The sequence below is a fragment of the Culex pipiens genome, chromosome 3, assembly GCF_016801865.2.
Source record: "Culex pipiens pallens isolate TS chromosome 3, TS_CPP_V2, whole genome shotgun sequence".
NCBI lineage: Eukaryota > Metazoa > Arthropoda > Insecta > Diptera > Culicidae > Culex > Culex pipiens.
The window spans coordinates 87,537,093-87,559,705 of record NC_068939.1 but is presented as its reverse complement, the minus strand read 5'-3'; the positions used below and the strand labels follow the sequence as shown (position 1 = coordinate 87,559,705).

The following is a 22,613-nucleotide window of genomic DNA, read 5'->3' as shown; positions in this document are numbered from 1 at the left end:
ACCTTTGCATTGCAATATCTCAGCAATAAAAGGTCGTATCAACAAAGTCCGAATAAGCAAAATATACAGAATTTTCTCAGCTTTTCAAAAATATTTTTTTCAAAACTGTGCAAACATGTGCACTAATTTTAAAAAATGAAAAACTGCGACTATTTTCAAAAAAGTCACTTAAATATGGCTATAACTTGAAAACGGTGCACTTTATCAAAATTTCACTAAAGTACTTTTTGATTGCAAATTTAATTTTACATCGAAAAATGAAGTTGAAAAATTTTTACGACCAAAATTTCGATTTTTTGAAAAAATCAGTATTGATTAAAAAATTCATAACTCGGTCAATGATTTTTTGCACAACCTGGAAATTTCTGAATAGTTGGCATTTTATGTCTTCTAAAACATATCAAAAAATAAAAAAAAAATAAAAATAGTGTTTTTTTGTAAATCAAGTTTTAGTGACAAAAAGTTAAATAAAAAAATCACCAATTTTTTTTTACCGTGTATTATTTTTTTCCAGTGTAGTCTATATCTATACCTACAACTTTGCCGAAGACACCAAATCGATCAAAAAATTCCTTCAAAAGATACAGATTTTTGAATTTTCATACATCATTTTTGTATGGACAGCTGCCAAATTTGTATGGAAAAATATATGGACAAACTAATGATGCAAAATGGCTTCTTTGGGCATACCGAAGGCACCAAAAAAGTTTCAGTCGGATTAAAAAATACAAAAAAAATCGAATGACCGAAATCCTAGAGAACTGCTCATATCGACTCAGAATCGAAAACTGAACAAATGTCTGTGTGTATGTGTGTGTGTATGTGTGTGTGTATGTATGTATGTGACCAACAAACTAGCTCATGTTTCTCGGCACTGGCTGAACCGATTTGACCCGAACTTGTTGCATTCGACTTGGTTAAGGGTCCCATAGATCGAGTTTTATACAGATTGAAGTTTCGATGAGTAATTCAAAAGTTATGTATAAAAATGTGTTTTCACATACATCCGGATCTCACTTAAATGTATGTAAACTATGTCCGGGTCCATCATCCAACCCATCGTTGGTTAGGTTATCAGAAGATCTTTCCAACGAGCCTAAAACATTGATGATCTGGCAACCCTGTCTCGAGATATGCCCACTTAAGTGATATTGATGTACTTTTTGGAAGCCGGATCTCTCTTAAATGGATCCATTGTTGGTAATAAGTGAGGAAGGCTCCAACCACATAGGTGGATTAAGTTTGTTTTTTTTTTATCGATGAATATTAATTTTGAATTTATGATTATTAACAAAAACAACTTGATCTATTTTTTTACAAATCTTTAAAATTGTTACTTCCTCAATTCAGTATAATTCAGTTTCAGAGTTTTAAAACATTTTATCACATAATACCAAGTTCATTTGCCTATCAACTAGTACCAACGCTCGTCTATCTGATAGCTACATTCATTATACCGACTCACGCATCGTAAATATAGGAAGCAACAACAAAAATTGGCACGCTGCTTCTCATACTGATTTGATTACTCGCCCAGGTACTATCAGCCGAATAGCATCATCACGCTCGCTCACCGATGGCACCTGACAGGCCCAAAGTATAAACGAGCAGAGAGTGAGCAGGCTTAATGTGTGATTTTATGGTATTCGAAATTCGCTAAACCAAATTTAGAACCAAAAGTCCCAAAATAGGTACACTTGCCCCCTTTTCCCAGCGGGTGTCATCATAGATCGAACCCAGCGAAAAAAATCATTTTCGTATTCCAGCCAGCCAGTGATGATGGAATCGGTCCGTCATCGACGACGACGGCACGGCCCCAGGCAAACGTTTTTTGCCAAGGTTGAGGCTGTCAGAACGAAAACGTAATCACAATTCATGTATACCGACTCTACTCGGGTGACCATTATGGCAAGTTCATGATTGCGATGGGACGACGCGATCGCTTTGCGAGGCGGTTGTGCTCTGTTGTCTTGGTTGTCATAACGACTATCTGATGTTTAGACCTACACCTTACACTTTTCACAGAACTTGGAAAAAATTTAAATAAATTATTCAAAATGATTTTAAATTTTTGAAAAACACAAATGTGACAAGTACGCACGCAAGAAGCACCCTGCTAGATCGCTTCACCGCGCTTTGGCTCATCTAGTAGGTAGCCGATGACCGGACGGTGGCGGCCGCGATCGGTCGACTTGGTTGATCTGCACTGGGCGATAAAGTTTATTCGCCCTGACTCGATCGACGACGACGACACCATAAAGTGTCGAAGTAACCGTAGGACAAATTGGTATGGGAGGGGTTGTTTTTGCCATAAAAAAAGAACAAACCACTAAGTATTCGAATCGTTGAATTGGTGGCAAGAAAGTTCATAAATCTTGCCGATCGCGACCCGCGGGTGAGCGTGTAGCGTTATGGTGAGACGGTGTGACCCACCCCGAGAAGTTATGCCTCCATTGAAAAGTTCAATGGAGCTGTAAATTTTGCTTCTTCGCTCAATGCTTTTGCTGAATGGAGCAAAACAGGAAAAGGACACAAACAAGCAGGTTATAATAACGGAATAAGAATCAAAATCGAGGGTGACAGCACCATATGTATATTTTGCCTTTCTGCAAAATTTAATTTAGTTCCATTCAAGAGCAAGTTTTTTATGAGTTTATGTCACAGGTCATAAAACGCGAGGTAAGACGAAAATTTGAGGTCCTAAAATATTAAAAATCTTCAAACTGTTCGAATTCACGTAAAAATTGATGAAATGTAGTTCTCTAAATAGGGTCCTGAAGCCATATGTAAATTATTATTTACAGCGATAAAAAATACAATAAAAACCATTTCTGATCACTTTTCTTATCATTTAATGCAAAAAAATAAATTGACAGGATAACATTTTTTTCGATTTATCATCTATGGTCCCCTAAAACCTTGATGTTCTCTCTCCGATCTATCAGTTCTTCTTAGACTCCAAAATATCCATTTAGTTTTTCTTGAGTTAGTTTTCCTCCAGTTAGTTTTCCTTTAGTTAGTACAACTCACCTTCACACAAAGCCATCGTTTCTGGTTAGCACCGGAAGCAAAGCAAGATCGCCCCAGCAGCTGGACACCGAGTTGCGGCTGAGGACAAAAACAAAGGGCAGCAGAGCCAACCAAGACCCTTACACAATCATCAATCCATTCCCTACTAACCCCGAGTAGGCCGCGGGAAATTGGCTTCCCTCCTACTAACATTTTTACACAATATCCTCTGTAATAATAATAATTGTAATACTCTTAGCTTTAAGTAAAATGTAATTACAACAGCCGACTCGAAAAAATATATGGTCCCCTTGAAACAAACTATCAAATAGGACCTTTTCTGTAAAGAATGAGCGGATAGTTATTGTGTTAAAAACAGTGATTTTAAAATCAATTTTCAATCCTTTGCGGTTTTACAAAGGGTCATTGAACTCAGAAAAATTAGCTTTATCGTTGTGGAGAATAGTTTCAAAATTTATGCTTAATTTTAGGACACAATTGCACTTCAAAAACTTTAAAATATAGAGTAAATTTGTAAAATCATGAATCGGTTTAAATTTTCCTCATACCTTAAGGCAAGCCTGCCCAACGTCCGGCCTGCGGGCTGGATCCAGCCCGTGGAGCCATTTCATCCGGCCCGCGACGGTTTTTCAAAATAGTTCTATGACCGGCCGTTAAGACTGTTCATGAAATTTAAATAAATAAATTGATTGTCTGAAATAAACAAAATAAGCTTGAGATCAAATTTTAACATATTTATACAAAATTCTTCAAGTTTGAATTTAATTCTTATAATTTCTTTATTGTGGGTGGGTCTCGTGGCGCAGGGGTAGCGGCTTCGGCTACCGATCCCGATGATGCTATGAGACGCGGGTTCGATTCCCGCCTTATCCACTGAGCTTCTATCGGATGGTGAAGTAAAACGTCGGTCCCGGTTTCTCCTGTCTCGTCAGAGGCGCTGGAGCAGAAATCCCACGTTAGAGGAAGGCCATGCCCCGGGGGGCGTAGTGCCAATAGTTTCGTTTTAATTTCTTTATTGATATTTTTAAACTGCAAACTTGTCCATTTCGAAATTTTTTGAAATTTATGAAAAAACTTGGATTGTTGTCTAAAAATGTACAAAAAGACACTTAATTTAAATATTTTTCAGTTTTAACTGTGTTTTTTCAAATTGAAGTTGTTTTCTATTTTCTATTTTGTAAATAAATATGTAAGCAAAAACTTATGTATTTTCCAGAACAACTTTTCAGTTTGAGAAAAGCTTTAAAATGCAAATTATTCATACTGAATATTAAAAAATGTCTCAAATTGAGTCAAGCAATTAGGGAGCAAAAAATATTTTAATTAGCTTTGAATTTATTTAAAATTATTAAAAAAAAACACAAATTAAAAAAGTAAGAAAAATAAAATCATTTCTTTTTTTTACTATTTTTTATTTGAATTTTTTTTATTTGAATAAAGGTGCACTACAAAGCAAAAGTTTTTTTTTGTAAAGGATATTCGAATCTAAATTTCCTTTGAATAAATTTTACCATGTCTCATTTTTTCTTTTATATTGTAGTGCTTAGGAAATTTAACTAACAAAAATTGCAACGACCATAAAAACAAGAATGTATTTTTTAAATATTATATCAAGGTAATTGTACTATACAATTTTAAATAAACAAAAATTGAAATAAGTCAAATAAACACATTTTTGAAAGTTATCTTTGTTTTTCATTCTTTAACTCAAGATATATGAATCCTATTTGCAACACTAGTTCTTTTATTTATTTACTTTAAAAGAACCCAATCATAAAAAAAACTTATTTTTTCAATTTTTATCAAATATTAGTTCCGGCCCGCCACTGTGTTAGAAAAATCAGATCTGGCCCGCACGGTTAAAAGGTTGGGCACCCCTGCCTTAAGGAATTTTTTTTTTTTTTGAAATAATAAGCCATAGTTTAAACATTTGCATGGAAAAGTGTTTCTAATCTAATTCTTATCAGCTTAACCCAAGTCTGATACAAACTATACTTTCCCATAATTTCGCTGCCGGCCAGCGGGTATTGGATTGGACCACACACACACATACGGTTTTTTCAAATGTTAGGCTAGATTTTTGAAACTTCTTACTTTTTTTCTTAAATAGCCAAACTAATCACCTTTTTTGCGTCTAAGACAGCCAAAATCGAATGAAATGACGCGAAGATATGATTTTTTTTAATTGTTTTTTTTTTTCAAAAAAAGGCGAAAATTGCAATTTTTTAACCACCCTAGCACAATGTAGGTCACCGAAATGGCCAAACAAAAAAATTCGGGTCTAATTATTTTGGCCAAGGAACCCCTCAGACCAATTTTGATCCCGATCGGAGAACTTTTTTTCGTTTTGAGCTCTTTTCAAATGGAATTTCTGTGTATTTCTTTTTTCATTTGCCTATTTTATATATTTTTTTTAACGTTAACAATAAAAAAATAAAGATTCAAAAAATAATTATTGAAGCATGTAAACGTTAAATCAATCATTTTTTTAAAGCACTTAAAGCTTGTTTTTCACAAAGTAATATTTTTTTTATTCATTCAAAATATTAAAACTCATCGAATAAAATCCGAATATGATCCGCTGGTCAAAAACATTGGGCACCTATTTTTTTTTGTTTGTAAAGCAAACACAAACAAATACAAACAAAAAATAAAATTAAAGAAAAAGGCCGTTGATATTTAAGCATAAATTTAAAAATAAAGGTTTATTTTCAATGCTTTTTTGGCTGAAAACATTTATTCGATATAGAAGGAATTTCTGGGATTTTAAAAGGTAAATTTCTATTTCTCAGAAACATTAGAAAGCAGGACAATTCTTTGAAGGATGAGCAGGTTTGATAAAACTTTGTTCTTTTTCTGTAACCAAAGTAGTAAATTTGCATCATTTGTTCGCCTATACAAGTCTTCATACAATGTTGGCAACCGTTATTTTTAAAAAAGGCTATTAAAATATTCAAAAATCTGTATGTGAGAACGAATTTTGTGATCGATATGGTCTTTGGCAAAGTTGTTTAGAAATTTTCAGAAAAAAAATAGTTCGGCTCAGATAAAAATATCATTTTTGAATATTATCACTCTTCGAAATATTTTAGATGCTTAAACATGCCATCCTTTGAGCTATGGCACAAGTTTTTTTTTTTTCTAAATTCACTTGGCAGAGTTGCCATTTTTTTAAATCCGCTTTATCAAGAGTTGTAAAATGAAATTTGAAATCAAAAAGAACTTCAAATTGATTTTCATATCGGACACTGTTTGATGCTATAGCCACCTGAAGGTTTTGTTGATTATTGTTGATAACGCTACTAACTAAGATCAGAAAATTTTCAAACTTTTTTTTCCTATTTCAGATCATTTGAATCAAAAAATATTTGTATATTTCTGTCTGCTTTGTTTATTTTATGAAGTTTACTTCAAAAAAATATCAAATTCATTAAAACAAGCCAATACCATGTAAACTGCAAAGTTCCACCAACCCACATGTAAAACTTTCGCTCTTGCAGCACCATCAAGGATAACCGGAAGGAGCTACACGCTAAAAACAAACCACAAACACACACAACTGAGTCGAAAGTCACAGAGGTGGATAAGGGGGAAGTGGTAGAGGGACAGGCAAATTTACGACCCCATCGTCATCATTTAGCGTCGCGCGACCGTTTTGCAGCGCGAATCTAATGAGCTGAAAATAAAGCTTGAAATCGCGCACAATTTTCCAACCCGTGACAAATTGGCCTGAGCCTGCCAGCCTTGTGCGGTATGTATTGTTGGGCACACTGGAAATTGGCCTGGAAATGTATTGCACTCGTAGATGTATACATTTGTGGTGATGTTTTGTTTACATGGTAAAAGTAGGCACATGGCAACCAAACTTAAGGATATCAGAAGAAAGTGACCTGATTTTAGTGGGATTCGTGATTCAAACAGTTTAAAAAGTTAGTTTTTTGAGAAATTTTACGAAATTTATCAACATTCTAGGAATTGAAACATTCAAGTTCAACGTTATCGAGCTGTGACGCAATCTGGCAACAATCGAACGGAGGTGTATGCGTCTCCACGTCCAAGGTCCTAGGGCTAGGGGTTCGACATCGAAAGTTGTGTGTAACATCACGTTCACGATTCGTCACAAACGCCGGTATCGAATAGCGGCTAGAAGGTAACTTCTCCGTGTCGATGAGTCATGGCCAAATACGGCCCGGACAAGGTGGCACCGGGCGAAGATTTCAGAGCCAGGCTCTGAACAGTTTACGATGACGTCACTTGGGAGACATTCACAAAATGCGTGATTATTTTGAAGAGTATCATGAACATTTTCAACATAGGAAGCATTTTGTGTAAAACAATTTTAATCACGTAATTTATTATCAACCCCCTGACTGAATAGCGGATGTTTTGAGGGCTGTCGCGACAACGAATCCTTCTACTGGCCACATTCCGCGACTGGTAATACGGTGAAGTAAAACCTCCTACTCTTCTCTTGCTACCGATGACCCGCCTGAGGTTGCGGGTTCAGACGGTTACTTTCATAGAAACTGCTGTCGGAGGAACTTGAACACAAGCGGTTCAGTATAGTGTACAATAGGGCGGGTGCCAGTTTGTCCAGTCACGCAATAGAATATGGTATTCAAATGATGGGCTGGCGAAGTTTTGTTCGTTGGACCGTTGCATGAAGTGTGATTGTAATATTAGGCTTTTTGCCTTCCTCACTCACTGAGGAAAGGCTATGAAATCACTCGAAAAATGAACTTCTCAATTAGACCTCCTAGACCCACCTTCATGTATACCTATCGACTCAGAATCAAATTTTGAGCAAATGTCTGTGTGTGTGGTGGGATGTTGATCAAAAAATTGTCACTCGATTATCTCGACATTGGCTGAAAAGATTTTGTCCGTTTTGGCGTCATTCGATCCGTCTTGGGGTCCCATAAGTCGCTATTAAAAATTATGCAGTTTAGTTAAGTACTTCAAAAGTTATGCTAAAAAAACGATTTTATCAAAAGTCCGGAAGATTGTAAAAAGGGTGGTTTTTGTAAGAAAACCCGTCATGCTATACATTTTTAGAAAGGTATTTAAAAGACCTTTCCAACGCGTCCAAGACATTGAAGATCTGATAAATCTATCAAAAGTTATAAGCACTAAAGTGTTATTTATACGCTTTTTGGAGGCCGGATCACAGATATGTTAATGAAAACGTTGTCCGGATCTCTCATGCGACCTATCGTTGGATATGTAATCAAAAGACCTTTCCAACGCGTCCAAAACATTGAAGATCTGACAACCCTATCAAAAGCCATAAGCACTTCAGAGTTATTTATGCACTTTTTGGAGGCCGGATCTCAGATATTTTGATGAAAATGCTGTCCGGATCTCTCATGCGACCTATCGCAGGATGGGCATTCCAAAGACCTTTCTAACGCGTCCAAAACATTGAAGATCCGACAACCCTATCAAAAGTTGTAAGCACTTAAGTGTTATTTACGCACTTTTTGCATTTTGGATAGCACCCTTTAAATGTGAGGAAGGCACCAACCACCTAAGGGTGGATTAAGTAACGTTTTTAAATTTATTTTAGGTCCAAGTTGTGTAGAAATATCTAAGTGAGATAAATCAAATGTGATTAGGAACATGTTAAACCTCAACCTTAACTTTGTTAACATAGGGGAACAGCATCTAATTTCAGCGTGCCTCTAATGTTTTCATATCAGCACTTTGACATCCAATTTCAGCACATTAATAGCGTTTTCAACTTAAATCGAGTGATAAATAGCTCCATAAGAAGTAAGCAAGCAACTTTTTGTCAAAAGTTTTGTAAAATTAGAATTTTAAATAGTAAAAATCAGTAAATTGGATGGAGTTAGGAGCAAGAGCTTAACCTGCCAAACATACGAGAATTTTCCTTATATTTATCAATAAAAAAAAGTTTTTTATTATTCTGATTTTATGCAATCATCTTGTTAAGTTTTTCTTATAATTTCACACCTTTGGAACACGGCCTGTCGACAGGGTTGCCAGATTACCAGATAAATCTGGGAATACACATTTCGCTGTGCCAGATGTTGACAGATTTTGCCAGATTTTTAACTTTATGACCATTTTGAACAACTTTTTTTTTAGTAAAATGATCGAATTTAATTGAAAACCATAGAATTTAGAATGTGATGAAAACATGTAAATTCAACCTTTTTGAGGCCATACAATAAGTTAAACCTGAATTTTACAAACTTTTATATAAATTCATAACCTCTCTTCCCTTTACCTTTCAGGTGTTTGCCATTTTTTTTTTAAATTCTGACCTAGTAACCCTGTTTGTCAACCCAAATAAAATTTTTCAACTTATTAGCAAATTCACACAAAACAAAACAACTCTCCCAAATCTCTACTTTTGTTAATAATTTGTCTTTGTTTACAAAATTTAGGTTTTTTTATAAAAGTAAAAGATAATTCAATTATCTATTTTTTTCAATTCCGTCGTGAAACTACTTACTTTTCCTGTCATTCTTGAACGACGAAATAGCCTACTTTTCTGTACCAAAAATAACAGAATCGAATAGCAACACTTTTCAAAATAAATGCTGAAAAGTTCTACTTTTCAGCACTCAAATGGGTGCTGAAAAGTTGAACTTTTCAGCACTTGTTTCGAAAAGTAGCACTTTTCGACATTTTTTTGATTTAAACGATTGATTGACAAAATACATGAAAATTTGACATAAAATATCACTCAGTGTGTGTTTTTTGGAATTGCAAAAAATGTTGCATGGAACTCGTTGCAAAACTTGATTTTTTCAGCACTCTTCGTATTTATCCAACTCGGTGAACCTCGTTGGATAAATGTACGACTCGTGCTGAAAAAATCCTCTTTTTGCAACTTGTTGCATAAACTACTTTTAAATAAAATTGCAATATTCTGAAATCAGGTTAAGCAAAGTTTGATCATAAAAATCAGTTGTTTCGTTTTTTGAATTGAAATTTTTGCGACCTTAAATGCTAAATAATTGGAAGATGTCAACCTTCAATTTAAAAAAAAAATATCAGCAAAGTTGTATGTAATGATTAGGATACTGCAGAAAAAAGCAGATACACTCTTAACTTTTTTTAAATTCCTTTTTTCCACAAAAGAAGAAATTCGTCTAATTATTAATTATTTTTGCTTTTTGATTTGTTTTAGTGGACTAATAAGTAACAAAGAAGCATAAAAAATGCAGAAATATAAATTATGGAAAAGGTTGACTAAAATATTTAAAATATGGTCTAAAAAATAATCAATAAATAGTTTCAAAAGTAACATTAAATTTTCAATTGTAAAGCACAGTTTTTTTTGTAAAGCGTACCGTTTTTAAGTTATAGTCATTTGAGAATTAGTTCCAAGTAGAAAAAATAAATGAAATATATAAATATTTTTTGAAGAAGTGTTAAGAGTGTCATGTTTGTCCATCACTGAAAATATTATTTTCAAATAGCTTAGATTCTTAACGATTTTCCTTTCAAGACTTTGAAAATCGTTAAAAAATAGTTGCTGACGTAGAGCATTACGAAGAATTGAAATAGAGAAATTAATAATTTCATCAGTTATTTGCATAAAATATGTTTAGACATTGACAAACATAAACGAAATAAAAAAAAAATCAAAAATATACTTTATTGTACTCAAATTATTTGTTTAAATCTTGATTTAACTTCAAAAAATAACTTGAATGTGGTAAAACGGTACGTTATATCGAAATAATATATTTTTCGATTTCAAATTTGATCATGCTTTTAAACATGACATTTGAAATTTGTAGAGTATATTTTCAATATGTCCTGAATTAAAAAAAAATATCTCCAGGAAAATTATTTTGAATATGGCTCAAATGTTGTCTATTTTGATACTTTATTTATTTATTTATTTATTAATCCATCGAACCAAGGGTCTACATGGATGTTTTGGTTGGCGAGGGCAAAAGCCGATGTGAGTGGAAACATTAGAATCATTCTCACAAAGGCACAAAACCTCACTTCTTTTAAAATAAATTACATCGAGATTGATAACATGACAACATACGTGGTAAATTACAATACATTTTAAAAATTAGTCAAGTCATTGTCGTCCTATGCGTAACCGGCCAACGACGGGATCCTGGCGAGGCGCACCAAGCAAAGTTCTTGTGCGCTCCTGGAACTCGATGCGTAGTTTTTCGCGAAATCTTGGAATGGGCTCGTGAAATTCAAACAGGAAGTACATTTCGTTGAACGCCGCCGACATCGATCGAACTGGTGAGTTGTTGTGGAACTCGGTCCTGACACGCGGTCGTGCGAGGAAGTTTGGACGATTTCGCAGGTCCCTAGAAGAAATTTGGGTATTAAGTAAGTTTAATAGATTGGGGGAGTTGATTTGCGCAGTCAGTATTTTAGCAGCGAAGATAGATTTCGATATTGTCCGACGATTTTCCAGGGTCCAATCAGGTTACAGCGTGCCTCGTAGCGTGGTAGTCTAGTTGGGTCCGTCCATGGCATTCTCCTACAGGCAAACCAGACAAACTTTTTCTGGATCCTTTCGATACGATCGATCCAATTCTGGTGGTAGGGAGCCCATATAACTGCCGATGATTCCAGGTGTGAGCGGACTAGCGCGCAGTACAGCGAGCGTAAACAGAGGGGGTCGTCGAATTCGCGGGTCATTCTAAACAGAAAACCAAGCTGTCTGTTGGCCTTGTCCACGACTGCTGCTTGTTGTGGGCGAAAAGATAAGGGTTCGTCTAGTAGAGCTCCTAGATCTTTTACTACTTTCAGACGTTCGAGTGCGTGTCCATCCAGTGTGTATTCAAATGTAAAAACCTCCCGGCTGGTCTTGCGATGAAACGATATCGTAGTGCATTTAGAGACGCTCAGCTCCAAACGATTCAACGCACACCAGTTGGCAAATTTGTCTAGGCAGGACTGCAGTCTGTAGCAATCAGGTAAGTTGTCAATAGCGAGGAAGATCTTGAAGTCATCAGCATACGAGAGATTGCAGTTGTCGTTGAAGAGAGAGTTGGAGTCGTTGAAGAAAGTGTTGAAAACAATCGGGCCGAGGTTGCTACCCTGTGCCACTCCTGAACCGTTGGAGAACTCCATCGACAGCGATGTTCCAATTTTCACCTGAATGATCCGATTTTTGAGATAAGACTCAAGCCAGCGACAAAGACGTGCAGAGAAACCGAGTTTTGCAAATTTTTGAAGGGCAATGTCGTGGTCAATTCGATCGAATGCGGCTTTCAAGTCGGTGTAGACAGCATCCACTTGACGCCCAGCTGCCAGATTTTCAATGCAGAAATTGGTAAATTCCATCAAATTAGTAGTGACGGAGCGACCAGGTGTAAATCCATGCTGCTCAGAACTGATGAACGGTCGGCAGTTAAACATGATGACTTCCCCGACCACGATCTCGAGAAGTTTTGAACCAGAGCACAGCGACGTAATTCCTCTGTAGTTCTCGACCGACCGTTTTGCACCTTTCTTAAACACTGGAAACATTACGGATCTTTTCCACTCCTCAGGAAACTTGCACTGCGACATGGAGAGGTTGAAAACTCGGAGCAGTGGGGCAGTAATCTGGTTGAAACAACGCTTGAAGATCACCGGCGGGATTCCGTCAGGGCCAGGAGAATTCGACGATTTCAATTTCTGTATTCCTCTTTTCAGCATGTCCTCCGTAATTTGAAACACATCAAGATCAATCAAATCGCATGGAACTGTTTCTAGATGCTGTTGTGAAGTCGGTGGAGTGCCAGGTGGCCGGAAAACTGAAGCAAAGTGTCTCGCAAACAGTTCACATTTCTCGATGTTGGTAGTAGCCACGGTTTCTCCTAACGTCATCACGGCAGGAAGTCCAGTCTCTTTGTACTTCGATTTTACAAACTTCCAGAACTGCGACGGATTGCGTCGAAGATTCGCCTGCGTCCTCTTGATGTGTTCGGCGTACCGACGTTTATTGTAAGCTTTATAACGGGAACTTGCAGCATTGAAGACCCTCTTGGTTTCAGGACATCGGCGTTGAGAATATCGGTTAACACATAAACATATGCATAAAACACAAAAATAAGGTTCTATGGGATTTAACTTTTTGACGAAAACATAAAAAAAAAAAAACAAAAAAAAATTGGAAAATTGTCCAAATATATGTTTTTCCATGTAATTTGGCCGCTGAATCTGAATCTGCCCTCAGAATTTTCTGCCCTCAATTTTACAGTAGATTGGCTAGAGCAACCTCAAAATAAACAATTAACTGTTAGGAAAGAAATTTGTGCTATCCTCGACAGGGTCCGCTCACTTGCTTTCCTTATTCAATCATCAAAGTCCACAAAAGTACACATATGGTAAACGTTTTGTAAACTATTACTGCTTCCCAACACGCAACTTTACAGCCGTCAACTCAAAAAGTCCCTGAAGTCCTCCTAACCCCATCCAGTCATGGCGAGGAGGAGTTCCCCTCCCCCATCGATTTTTGGAGGCTCTGAAGGTGAACGCAATTAACAACGTTTCATTTGGCAGCCCACCCCCCAAAAATAAAACATCGTCTTTCTTTGGGTGGGATTTCCCTTCACGAGTACGATGACCCAAGGGTTCGTTTGCTTTCTTTTGGAAAAGTCTGTAAGGGGAAAAACAACACCTTTGGAGCACCTCGCCGCGGAGGTCGACACTCTTTAGCCCCATAAAAGGTTAGAATAATCAATACCTCCAAAATAACATGAAAAGTGGTGTGTTTTGGGGGACAGTGGTGTGAAATAAAGCAAGTTAAGTTCAATAAACAACAGCAAAATAAATTAAATATTCTGCCAACACTGTCTAAAGCAATAAAAATAAACACGTACCAAAAGCCAGAGCAGCGAAAAAAACCCGTCAACACACATATCTCACCTTGATTCGTGGCTGAACTTTCCCGCCGGGGGTAAGCACAAATTGAAGGTTACTCTCGCAATATGCTGAGAAATGTTTGCCATTAAATGATTGCGCGCCCTACTGGTGTTGGCACAAACTCCCGCAAGACTGACTAGTGTCTAAGGCGAGAAATTCTCCAGCTAATAGACTGCGGCCTAAATATCAACTCATGCTAATGGAAACTGTGCGATCAGGCAAACCCTCCCTGGAAAGTGGAGTGGCGGGGAAAATATCTGTTTCAAAACAGCACTGCACTTGGGCCGCTAACCCTCGACGACTTCAACATAGTAAAAATGCGATGTTTTTTGGATTTTTCAAAGGAAAAAGCAAAAACAAAATGTTAAAAAAAAGTTTAAGAACATTGAACATTTTGGAAAACAAAATCCATCAAAAGTTGAGGGTTAACCGAAGGCACCTGTTTGCATTCCACCCCGGTTCTGTATGTTTAACTTCTTGGGTTGGGGGTGGTATTTTTAGTTGCAAGCTAAATGTCACAATTACCGGCTGGTGAACACTACAGCACACTCTCAGTATAGTGCGCTGCAATTGAGTTTGCTTCCATTATTTTCAAGTGTTTGTATTTGTGTGTAGCCAACATTTTCCAGGAACATTGGAACATTGAACAGCAGGAGGAAAATGTCTTCTTGGTAGAGGGAAAAAGGCAACTCCTGAAAAACAAACACTTTGGTTTATTTCCGCTTGTTTGCATACTTTTTTGTGGTGGTTCCGATTATTTAAATTTAAAGTTGGGTTAATTTTAAACCGAAGCTTGGCCAACTGGACCTGTGTGCTAATAAAAGGTTGGAAAAGTGCACGTCCAATTAGAAAAGGTTATTCTGGATTTAAGTTGCGGCTTTTAAATAGAGTCAAATTGCAATCCAAATCAGATAGTTCTTATTTCGGCATTTTAGCAAATCTCTTCGTTTTGCAAATGATTGTTCCATTCCATTTATTGAGTTGAATGAAACTTTGTCCATCAATTACTTGTGTTCATCATGGTTTTCACCTTATGAATTTGAGAGCTGCTAATCAATGTATTGTTTGGTCAATTTAAAAGTTGATGGACTACAGTGTTTTTTGAATTGTATTAAAAATTGTGCACAAGGCCGCTAGAAAAATCTGTTGAAAAAAAGCGTCCACGTTATCGGAGTATGACTCCTTACAACAATGTCTTTAAAAATATATAAAAAACGTTACTTATCCACCCTTAAGTGGTTGGTACCTTCCTCAAACTTGAAGGGTAATGCTATCCAAAATAAACCCAAAAGGGCGGATCATTCAGTGTTCTATCAATTGCCATCAAATTGGGTAGTCAGATTGCCATAATGTAGGAAACTTATGAGCAAACAACTGTTGATAGGTTTGTCAGATCTCCAATCTTTTGAACTCGTTGGAAAGGTCTTTTGATTACCTATCCAACAACAGATCACATGATAGATCCGGTTTTCATCAAAATATGTGAGATCCGGCCTCCAAAAAGTGCATAAATAACCCTTAAGGGAAGGAAGGCAACAATCCTGTGTTTTCAACATTGTTCAAAACTGACTTATTTCGTCCAAATTATGAAAAAAAGAACATTTATCTTACTGATTTGGAACAGTTTTTAGTACGTCCAATGTTCAAAAAATCATAGAAAATTGATAGTTGGACATACTGATTCGCGTTCTTCATTATTTGAAACCTTTTCACGGAATCTTTCGATCCATTAATCAAAACTAAATCAAAATAGGTTCTCTCAATTTTTGCTTATTTTCATAAAAATAAAACAAACAATCCAATGACACCAAATTGGCCAGAAAAGTCCTGCTCAAAAATCTACAAGTCATAAAAAGTACCTTTAACATATCCTGATACCATCAGAAACTCTATAATCAAATGAATTTTCATGAACAAGAACATTAGGATTAGTAAGAATATGTTTTGTATTTTATCGTTTAATTTCATAATTAATACTTTGAATAAAAACAATTTTCCTGTTATTTGATTTACCTATTAAAATTTACACAATTTATGCCCGTGTGGTGGGGGGGGGGGGGACTCACAAAAAGAAACACACAGCAGTTAATAATAAATATTTGACTTAAAATGAATTTATTACGCTTAACATTTTTTTTGGTGGGGAGGATAGGGGGGGGGGGAAGAAAGAGGGGGGAGGAGTTGTGTCCTTAAAGTGGAGATGTATTAGCTTATCCATAATTTAATAATATAAACTTGCAATATAATATACAGCCATTCCACGTCAAACAGGAAGTCTCCAAATCAAAAGTGCTCCGATTTGGCTCAAATTTGGAGTGGGGGTTCCTTGGCCCAAATAATTAGACCCGTATTTTTTTGTTTGGCGATTAGGGTGGTCCTATCCGAAATAGGGTGGTCCAAAAAATGGCATTTTTCGTCGATTTTCGCAAAAACCACAATTTTCAAAAAATCATATCTCCGGAACGGCTGAACCAATTTTAGAGCGCCACAATTCAAAAGAAAGGTTATTAGTTGGGCTTTTAAGCAAAAATATGTTGAGGTCCAAAAAAACTAGCTGAATATTTGAAAAGGTCCTATGAAAACTTAATTTGCCGATTTCAAGGTCACGGGACCAAAGAGCCCATGTCTGAAAATATTTTTCCCTGATTCCTTGTAATATTTTACATAACATATCAAAAATTTGCGGATATCCATTAACACGTTTCGGAGATATGATTTTTTTAACATAAAAAGTGGGTTTTTCGACGCGCCGCGCGCAAAAAAGGGAAAATGACGATAACGGGTAAAAATCCACTTTTTTCACTAAAACTGCGATAACATAAAAATTTCAGCGAAGACCTATACATGTCTGGGTACCAAAAGTTGCGTCTTTCAATTACGAAAATTGTTGCTTGTTTACATCCAAGATTTCGGCCCATTGAAGATTTTAATACGAACGATGGTGATGTAATAATACTGCGCGTTTGTTATAAACATATTGAATGTTTTAAAGATAGATAAATACTGACAAAAAACAAAATATATTGTTTTATTTATAAATCACAACAGAAACTTTATTTTCTTCTCTCACAGTGACAGGTAATTTCTCTTACATTTAAGTTTCCATAAAAATCAACCAAATCAAGTGCAAACCAGAATATACACCTCAAAACCCTCTCAGACTCCTTCTTCAGGCTGAAGTTGTAAGTACACCTCTAATTGGGCTTGCAAAATTTCCGTGTTTGTTGCCTCCAGAAGCAGAAGAACGAAATCCCGCATTTCAGCAAATATTTGTACCCACTCATCCCACTTAATGCGTTGACGTCTTCGTTTTTTGGGTGCCCTCTGGCGAAGAAGCCGACTTTGCACAAAACTCTCTTTGTTTCTCTGAGCTCAAGAACTTATTTTCGCCTCAAAGGTAAAGAGAAGTGCTTCCCTCCCGCGAGATGTATTAACTCAATTATTTTATTGCTGCGTAATAACTCCGACGAAAACAATACCCTGAAAAAAAAAAACAAGTGAAGTCTCATTGAGCTTTTTTGCCTCAACTCTGCTTCAGCTGCTCCCCCTCCATGATAATCAAGTGGGATATCCACCGCAAGAAGGGTAATTCCACGATTAATTTCTTCTTGTCTGTTTGTTCTGCGAATCCCCACTCGATGCTCCAAATTAACTCTAATTGAGTGTTTCTTTACATCGCTGTGGTACCGCATCACCCTAGCTGATCTTCCGAATTTGTTCAACGCTGCAGCGCTGATTGAAGTTAATGACAATTAGTCGAATCCGGCGGTTGGCGGTTGAACTACGACACCACACAGCTGGAACTTGGCGAAGGAAATGTCTAGTTTAATCTTGAAGCGAGCGCACGAAAGACAGAACTTTGCTCTCCGGGAAGAGTTGCGATAGTGAGTCAGCCACATCGAGCCTTTTCAAGAGGGTCGGCAGGTGTCGAACGTATTGATCAGATATTCAACATTCTCGCCAGCTCCAACAACCGGTTGAACATTTTACGCGAGTTTTTTTGTTCGAAGATCATCGGTGTAAGCGCCGGTTTGACAGAAAAAAAAAATAGCTATATCCATTCGATTATGATTCCAACTTTTCAGAGAACTTAGCTCTTGCGTCATAACTTGAGTATTATTTAAGATTTGGATTGAATCTTTTCAATAATTTATGTTTTCAATTCTGTCGAAAATGTAATCTTACAATTTTGCATGAGAAGATGTACAATTTGTAAATAAATTTTGGCGGGGGATGCGAGGTTGCCAGATAAATCTGGGAATAGGAATGATTATTTATCATTATCTATGTCATGTTTTGACAGATTTTATATTTTCTGCCATTTTTGAACATCTTTATAATTCAAATTAACAAGTTAAATTCAAAATTACAAATTTAGTAAATATTTATTTGAATGAAAATTTGAAATGATTTTTTTAGGGTCGAAATCAAGCTTTTGAATTAATTCATAATTAACTAAGCAATCAAATTTCTACATAATTTCGTTTGGTTAATATTGAACATGACTTCCTAATGTTACATTCTTTACAAAATCTGTTATAATGATAACACTTTATCAGCATAATCAAGCATATTAACCATGCCATAATTTGATGACGCTTAATTCTAAAGTGTATCCATGAGATAAACTTTTTTATCAATTTAGTCGGAATTCAGCTACAACCCATAGAACCAGTTTATGGTCGTCTCAACGATTCTCAACCGGTTCAAGAGTTATCACACAGAGCTCAGTTCCTCTTACGTCATAACTTAATTTGGACGTGATTTGCCAAGGTCAGTTTTTTATGATTCCGCTGGAGAATCCATTGAATTCTTAAACAGCTGTTCTGGGATTTATCCGCAGCAGTTCAGCCCACCCAGGAATGTCGGTCGTTCCAGCCGTTTCACAGCAAATGAACCTGGCATCACACCATCATTCGGCAAAATAACCCGTGACGAGAACATGGATTTTATACCCGATCTTAAATTAACACAATGTATTCCACACCCGCCTGGATCCAAGATTACTCTCCACAATTGGCTTTAATTAAAGAGAACAGCTTAAGCAGCAGTCACTTGTAGTACGACGACTGGTGATCAAAGGCAAAGCTTTGCACGCCCCACTTACCTCGGCCTGTGACGTTGTTTGGACAGGTGTCGCCCGGACGCTGCTGGCGGCCCAAGAGATGACCACCAGGGTCACCGTCACCGTTGGCCAGAGAACTCTCCGGCTTAAACTACTGCTGCTGCTGTGGGACGGCATGCTGGTGGCGCCTGCTGCTGGTTCTAAGGTAAACACTTAACACTAGCGATAACGCGGACTACAACGTGGTGATGCTGACGGCGTTACATTGGATTCTGTTGAGAGAAGGAGATAGATGATATTTGCATTAGCATTCAGTACGTAATTGATAAAAGTGGCACTTGGAATTAGATTGAGATAAAAGTTTTATTTGACTGTAAAATGGCGATGCAGTTGCTGAATTGAAATAAACATTGTTTTTTTTTTTTTCAGTGTGTGGTTTGCGATCAGATAATGCAAAGATCGTTGATGCATACGTTTGATGAGGTATTTGAGAATAGGGAGATCACACGTAAATTCAATAAAGGCAATCATTTGTATGCTTATTTATGCATTTTATATGAAAATGTGATAGTTGATGTCAAAATTACGCTATTTATTGGGCGCAATTCATTCATAGATATCTCGTTTTACTGGTACCTAAAAAAATAAAACAAATCTGATTGAAACAAAAGACTCAGAGAAGCTGATTATTTGTTCCAGTTGAATTCCAAAGTGTCAATTCGAGTATCGAGCACCTTCGCCCCGTGCCGTATTCAAACATTTAAGAGTCAATTTCCAATACGAAAGTAAGTTTAAGAGCGAGTCCACGAACAGGACATGACTCTTTGTATAGGACGTCGTTTGGATTTACTAATCTTCCTGAAATTTTCAGGGGTTGGGGTCTAGCAATTGGCCAAAATATGAGCACTCCAGGTCAACAGATGGTGGGACAGATCGGGACACAAAGATTGAAGCTTAAAAAACCTCAAAAATCATAAAAAGCTGTAATTAAACTTAATTTCAAAACTCAAAATGCATTTTAGTAAAAAAAGCACAATTTTCTAACTGAAATAAAAAAAATCCATCCAGATATTAACTTGATTCGACCTGGAGCTTGTAGGGGACATCTGGGACTACCATCTAAGACTTATAATGCTTTTGGGAAAGGTAGTTTAACAAATAAAATAGACACTTTTTCTATTAGTGAATTTTTTGATTATAGATGTGTCAATTTTATAATAGAAACATTCATTAAAACGTTAATTTTCATCCATTAAAACTCTTTCATAATGATAATAAAGCAGAAGCTGTTTTTTTCTGGTGGCATCTAGTATCCTTGCAAACGAACTTGATTTTCAATAAATGTGAATCGAAGATGAAATCTTTTGATAACTGTTTTTTAGTGAAATTTGATAAATCGTTTTAAGTGAAATTTGATTATTTAATTGAGCAATTTCATGTCAAATAGGGAATCGGTTGTACCCGACCCTCTCCGATTTCAATGAAACTTTGTAGACATGTTATCTTACGCTTATATAAGCCATTATTGTGTATATGGAGCCAGTTACACTCGATATTGACTTTTGAGAAGGGCGTAAGTGTTTTAAATATTTTTGTATTTCGTAATTTAAATATTGCTGTATCTTGAAGCCGTTGCATCGTATCAAAAAGAGGTCAAAGACAAACCTGTAGAAAATTTGACGGGTTTTCCAAAAAAATACAAATCAACTAATTACATTGCTCTTAAATGAAAACGTAATATTTTTTCAGTGTGGTATAGTAACCTGGATAGTAAATTAGCTTATGTCTGTAAGCCCATACATCCAATTGAAATGTGGTCAAAGACAAACTTATGGGAAATTGGACAAACTTTCCGGTAAAAATATTTTCGAGAATGAAAAATCAAGTTTTTCATTTAAAAATTGCCAAAAACCATCAAAAAACCAATTATTTCAACTTTTTTATTTTTAAAACCGCTGTAACTTTACAAGGATTGGACTTAGGACAATGGTCAATATGAAGACCTATATGTAAAATTGTCTGGAGAATCGACTCTCATGTTCGGTTTAAAAAAAAATATGTTCAGAGACCTTTTTAAAAAACGTTTCAGTAAATGATTTTTGTATTTTTTTTAAGGTGAGTTGCTCCATCCTGCATTTTTCGTGAATCGTTTTGTTACATCTTAGGCTATTTTCACAAAAAAATTAAACGAAAAAAAAATCGTGGGCTCACCTTCAAATTTGACTTTTAAACTTAAAAATCAAAAACGCATAAAAGTGGAGTGTATTTTTCTTTCAGTGTATTTTTTTCGGAAAGCCCGTCAAATTTCCTACAGATTATCTTGGACCACTTTTTGATACGATGCAACGGCTTCAAGATACAGCAATATTTAAATTACGAAATACAAAAATACTTAAAACACTTACGCCCTTCTCAAAAGTCATGATCGAGTGTAACTAGCTCCATAAACACAAAAATGGCTTAAATAAGCGTAGGAAAACATGTTTACAAAGTTTCATTGAAATCGGAGAGGGTTGAGAAAAAAGTAGGGGAAATATGCCCATTTTTAGCCTAATAAGCGGTCGTGTTTGAATGATGCTGGATAATCTGGATTGTTCCTTGATATTCACTAAAACCAAGTACACCAACGAGTAGAGCAACTTTTTGTGAATATTTCTGTTTATTTTCACTTTTATTAAAAGTTATGCTATTCCTTTTACAAGCATTTCAAAAAATATTCCAAAAACGCATTCTAATCAGTCGAGTGCATTGGGCCACGCCCATTTTTCTATTTTCAACTTAGTTTTTTTTTTCTTCCAGCGCTCTTTTGGGTCTGCTTAGTGCTGCCAAAATTGATGAAATTTTAAGCGAACACTCACGAAAAGTAGCATTCATAGCGAAAGTTTCCTGGCATCACTTGCTCACTCTAACAGGCGCTGCATCAGCATGTTGGTGGTGTTGGTGGCCACCCTTTGTTCTTTATTTGCCTTCGCTCGCTCGGGTTTCTTCAGCCTTCGATTGGAATGTGTAGTCAAAATTGAAACGTCAAAAGACTTAGCGCGTTTGTTTTTTTGATGGTGCTTGCTAATTATTTACATTTTTCGGGATTATTTTTCAAATGGTCAAAAGAACGTGTTGCCGGTAGTTGGAAGCAATTTTTTATCATAAGCTCTTTGAAATCGTTAGCGCAAGTGAAAAGATATTGATGGCGACTTTCGTTAAGCAGTTAACCTCTGATCTTGCGTGTGGATGTGTGTGCCACCAAAATGATGAGAAATGGTCTCGCAAAATAGAAATTATGATCAAAAGTGCATTAAATTTGATCTTTTTTGACTAGTAAATGGCATAAATTTGCGTGCTTACTCGAGGCGGTGCTGTTGCTGGTAAGTTTATAGCCTAAATAGTATTTTTGGAGCTTAAATCGAGCATCAAACTCTCCATATGACGAAGATAGGTGTTTGATTAGAAAGGGTTTATTTCCCCTACCTAAAAAAGTCCTGTTTTGGGCTGGAATTGCTCTATTATTTACTTTTAAACCTCCCGATATATTTACGGGCGGCGCAGATTGAAAATAATCCATGATTTTATAAATTCACCGGTCATTTCAAAAGTTATCAACCAACATAAATGATAAGTTTACACTTTGAACGAGTCAAGGTTTATGAGATGCTTT

At 36.2% G+C, this 22,613-nt stretch overlaps 1 protein-coding gene across 6 annotated transcripts in view; it reads right to left on the bottom strand.

Annotated features, from left to right (window-relative positions):
• LOC120414643 (matrix metalloproteinase-14) overlaps nucleotides 1–22,613 on the bottom strand; it is a 72,611-nt gene that overhangs the window by 32,397 nt on the left and 17,601 nt on the right. For all 6 annotated transcript variants that reach the window (XR_005605111.2, XR_005605107.2, XM_039575882.2 and 3 more), the window contains exon 2: nucleotides 19,004–19,233. Coding sequence is in view for 4 of the 6 variants with exons in the window: in XM_039575882.2 (XP_039431816.1) it covers nucleotides 19,004–19,138 (135 nt within the window). In the remaining 2 variants the exon portion in view is untranslated. The remainder of the gene's footprint in view (nucleotides 1–19,003; nucleotides 19,234–22,613) is intronic.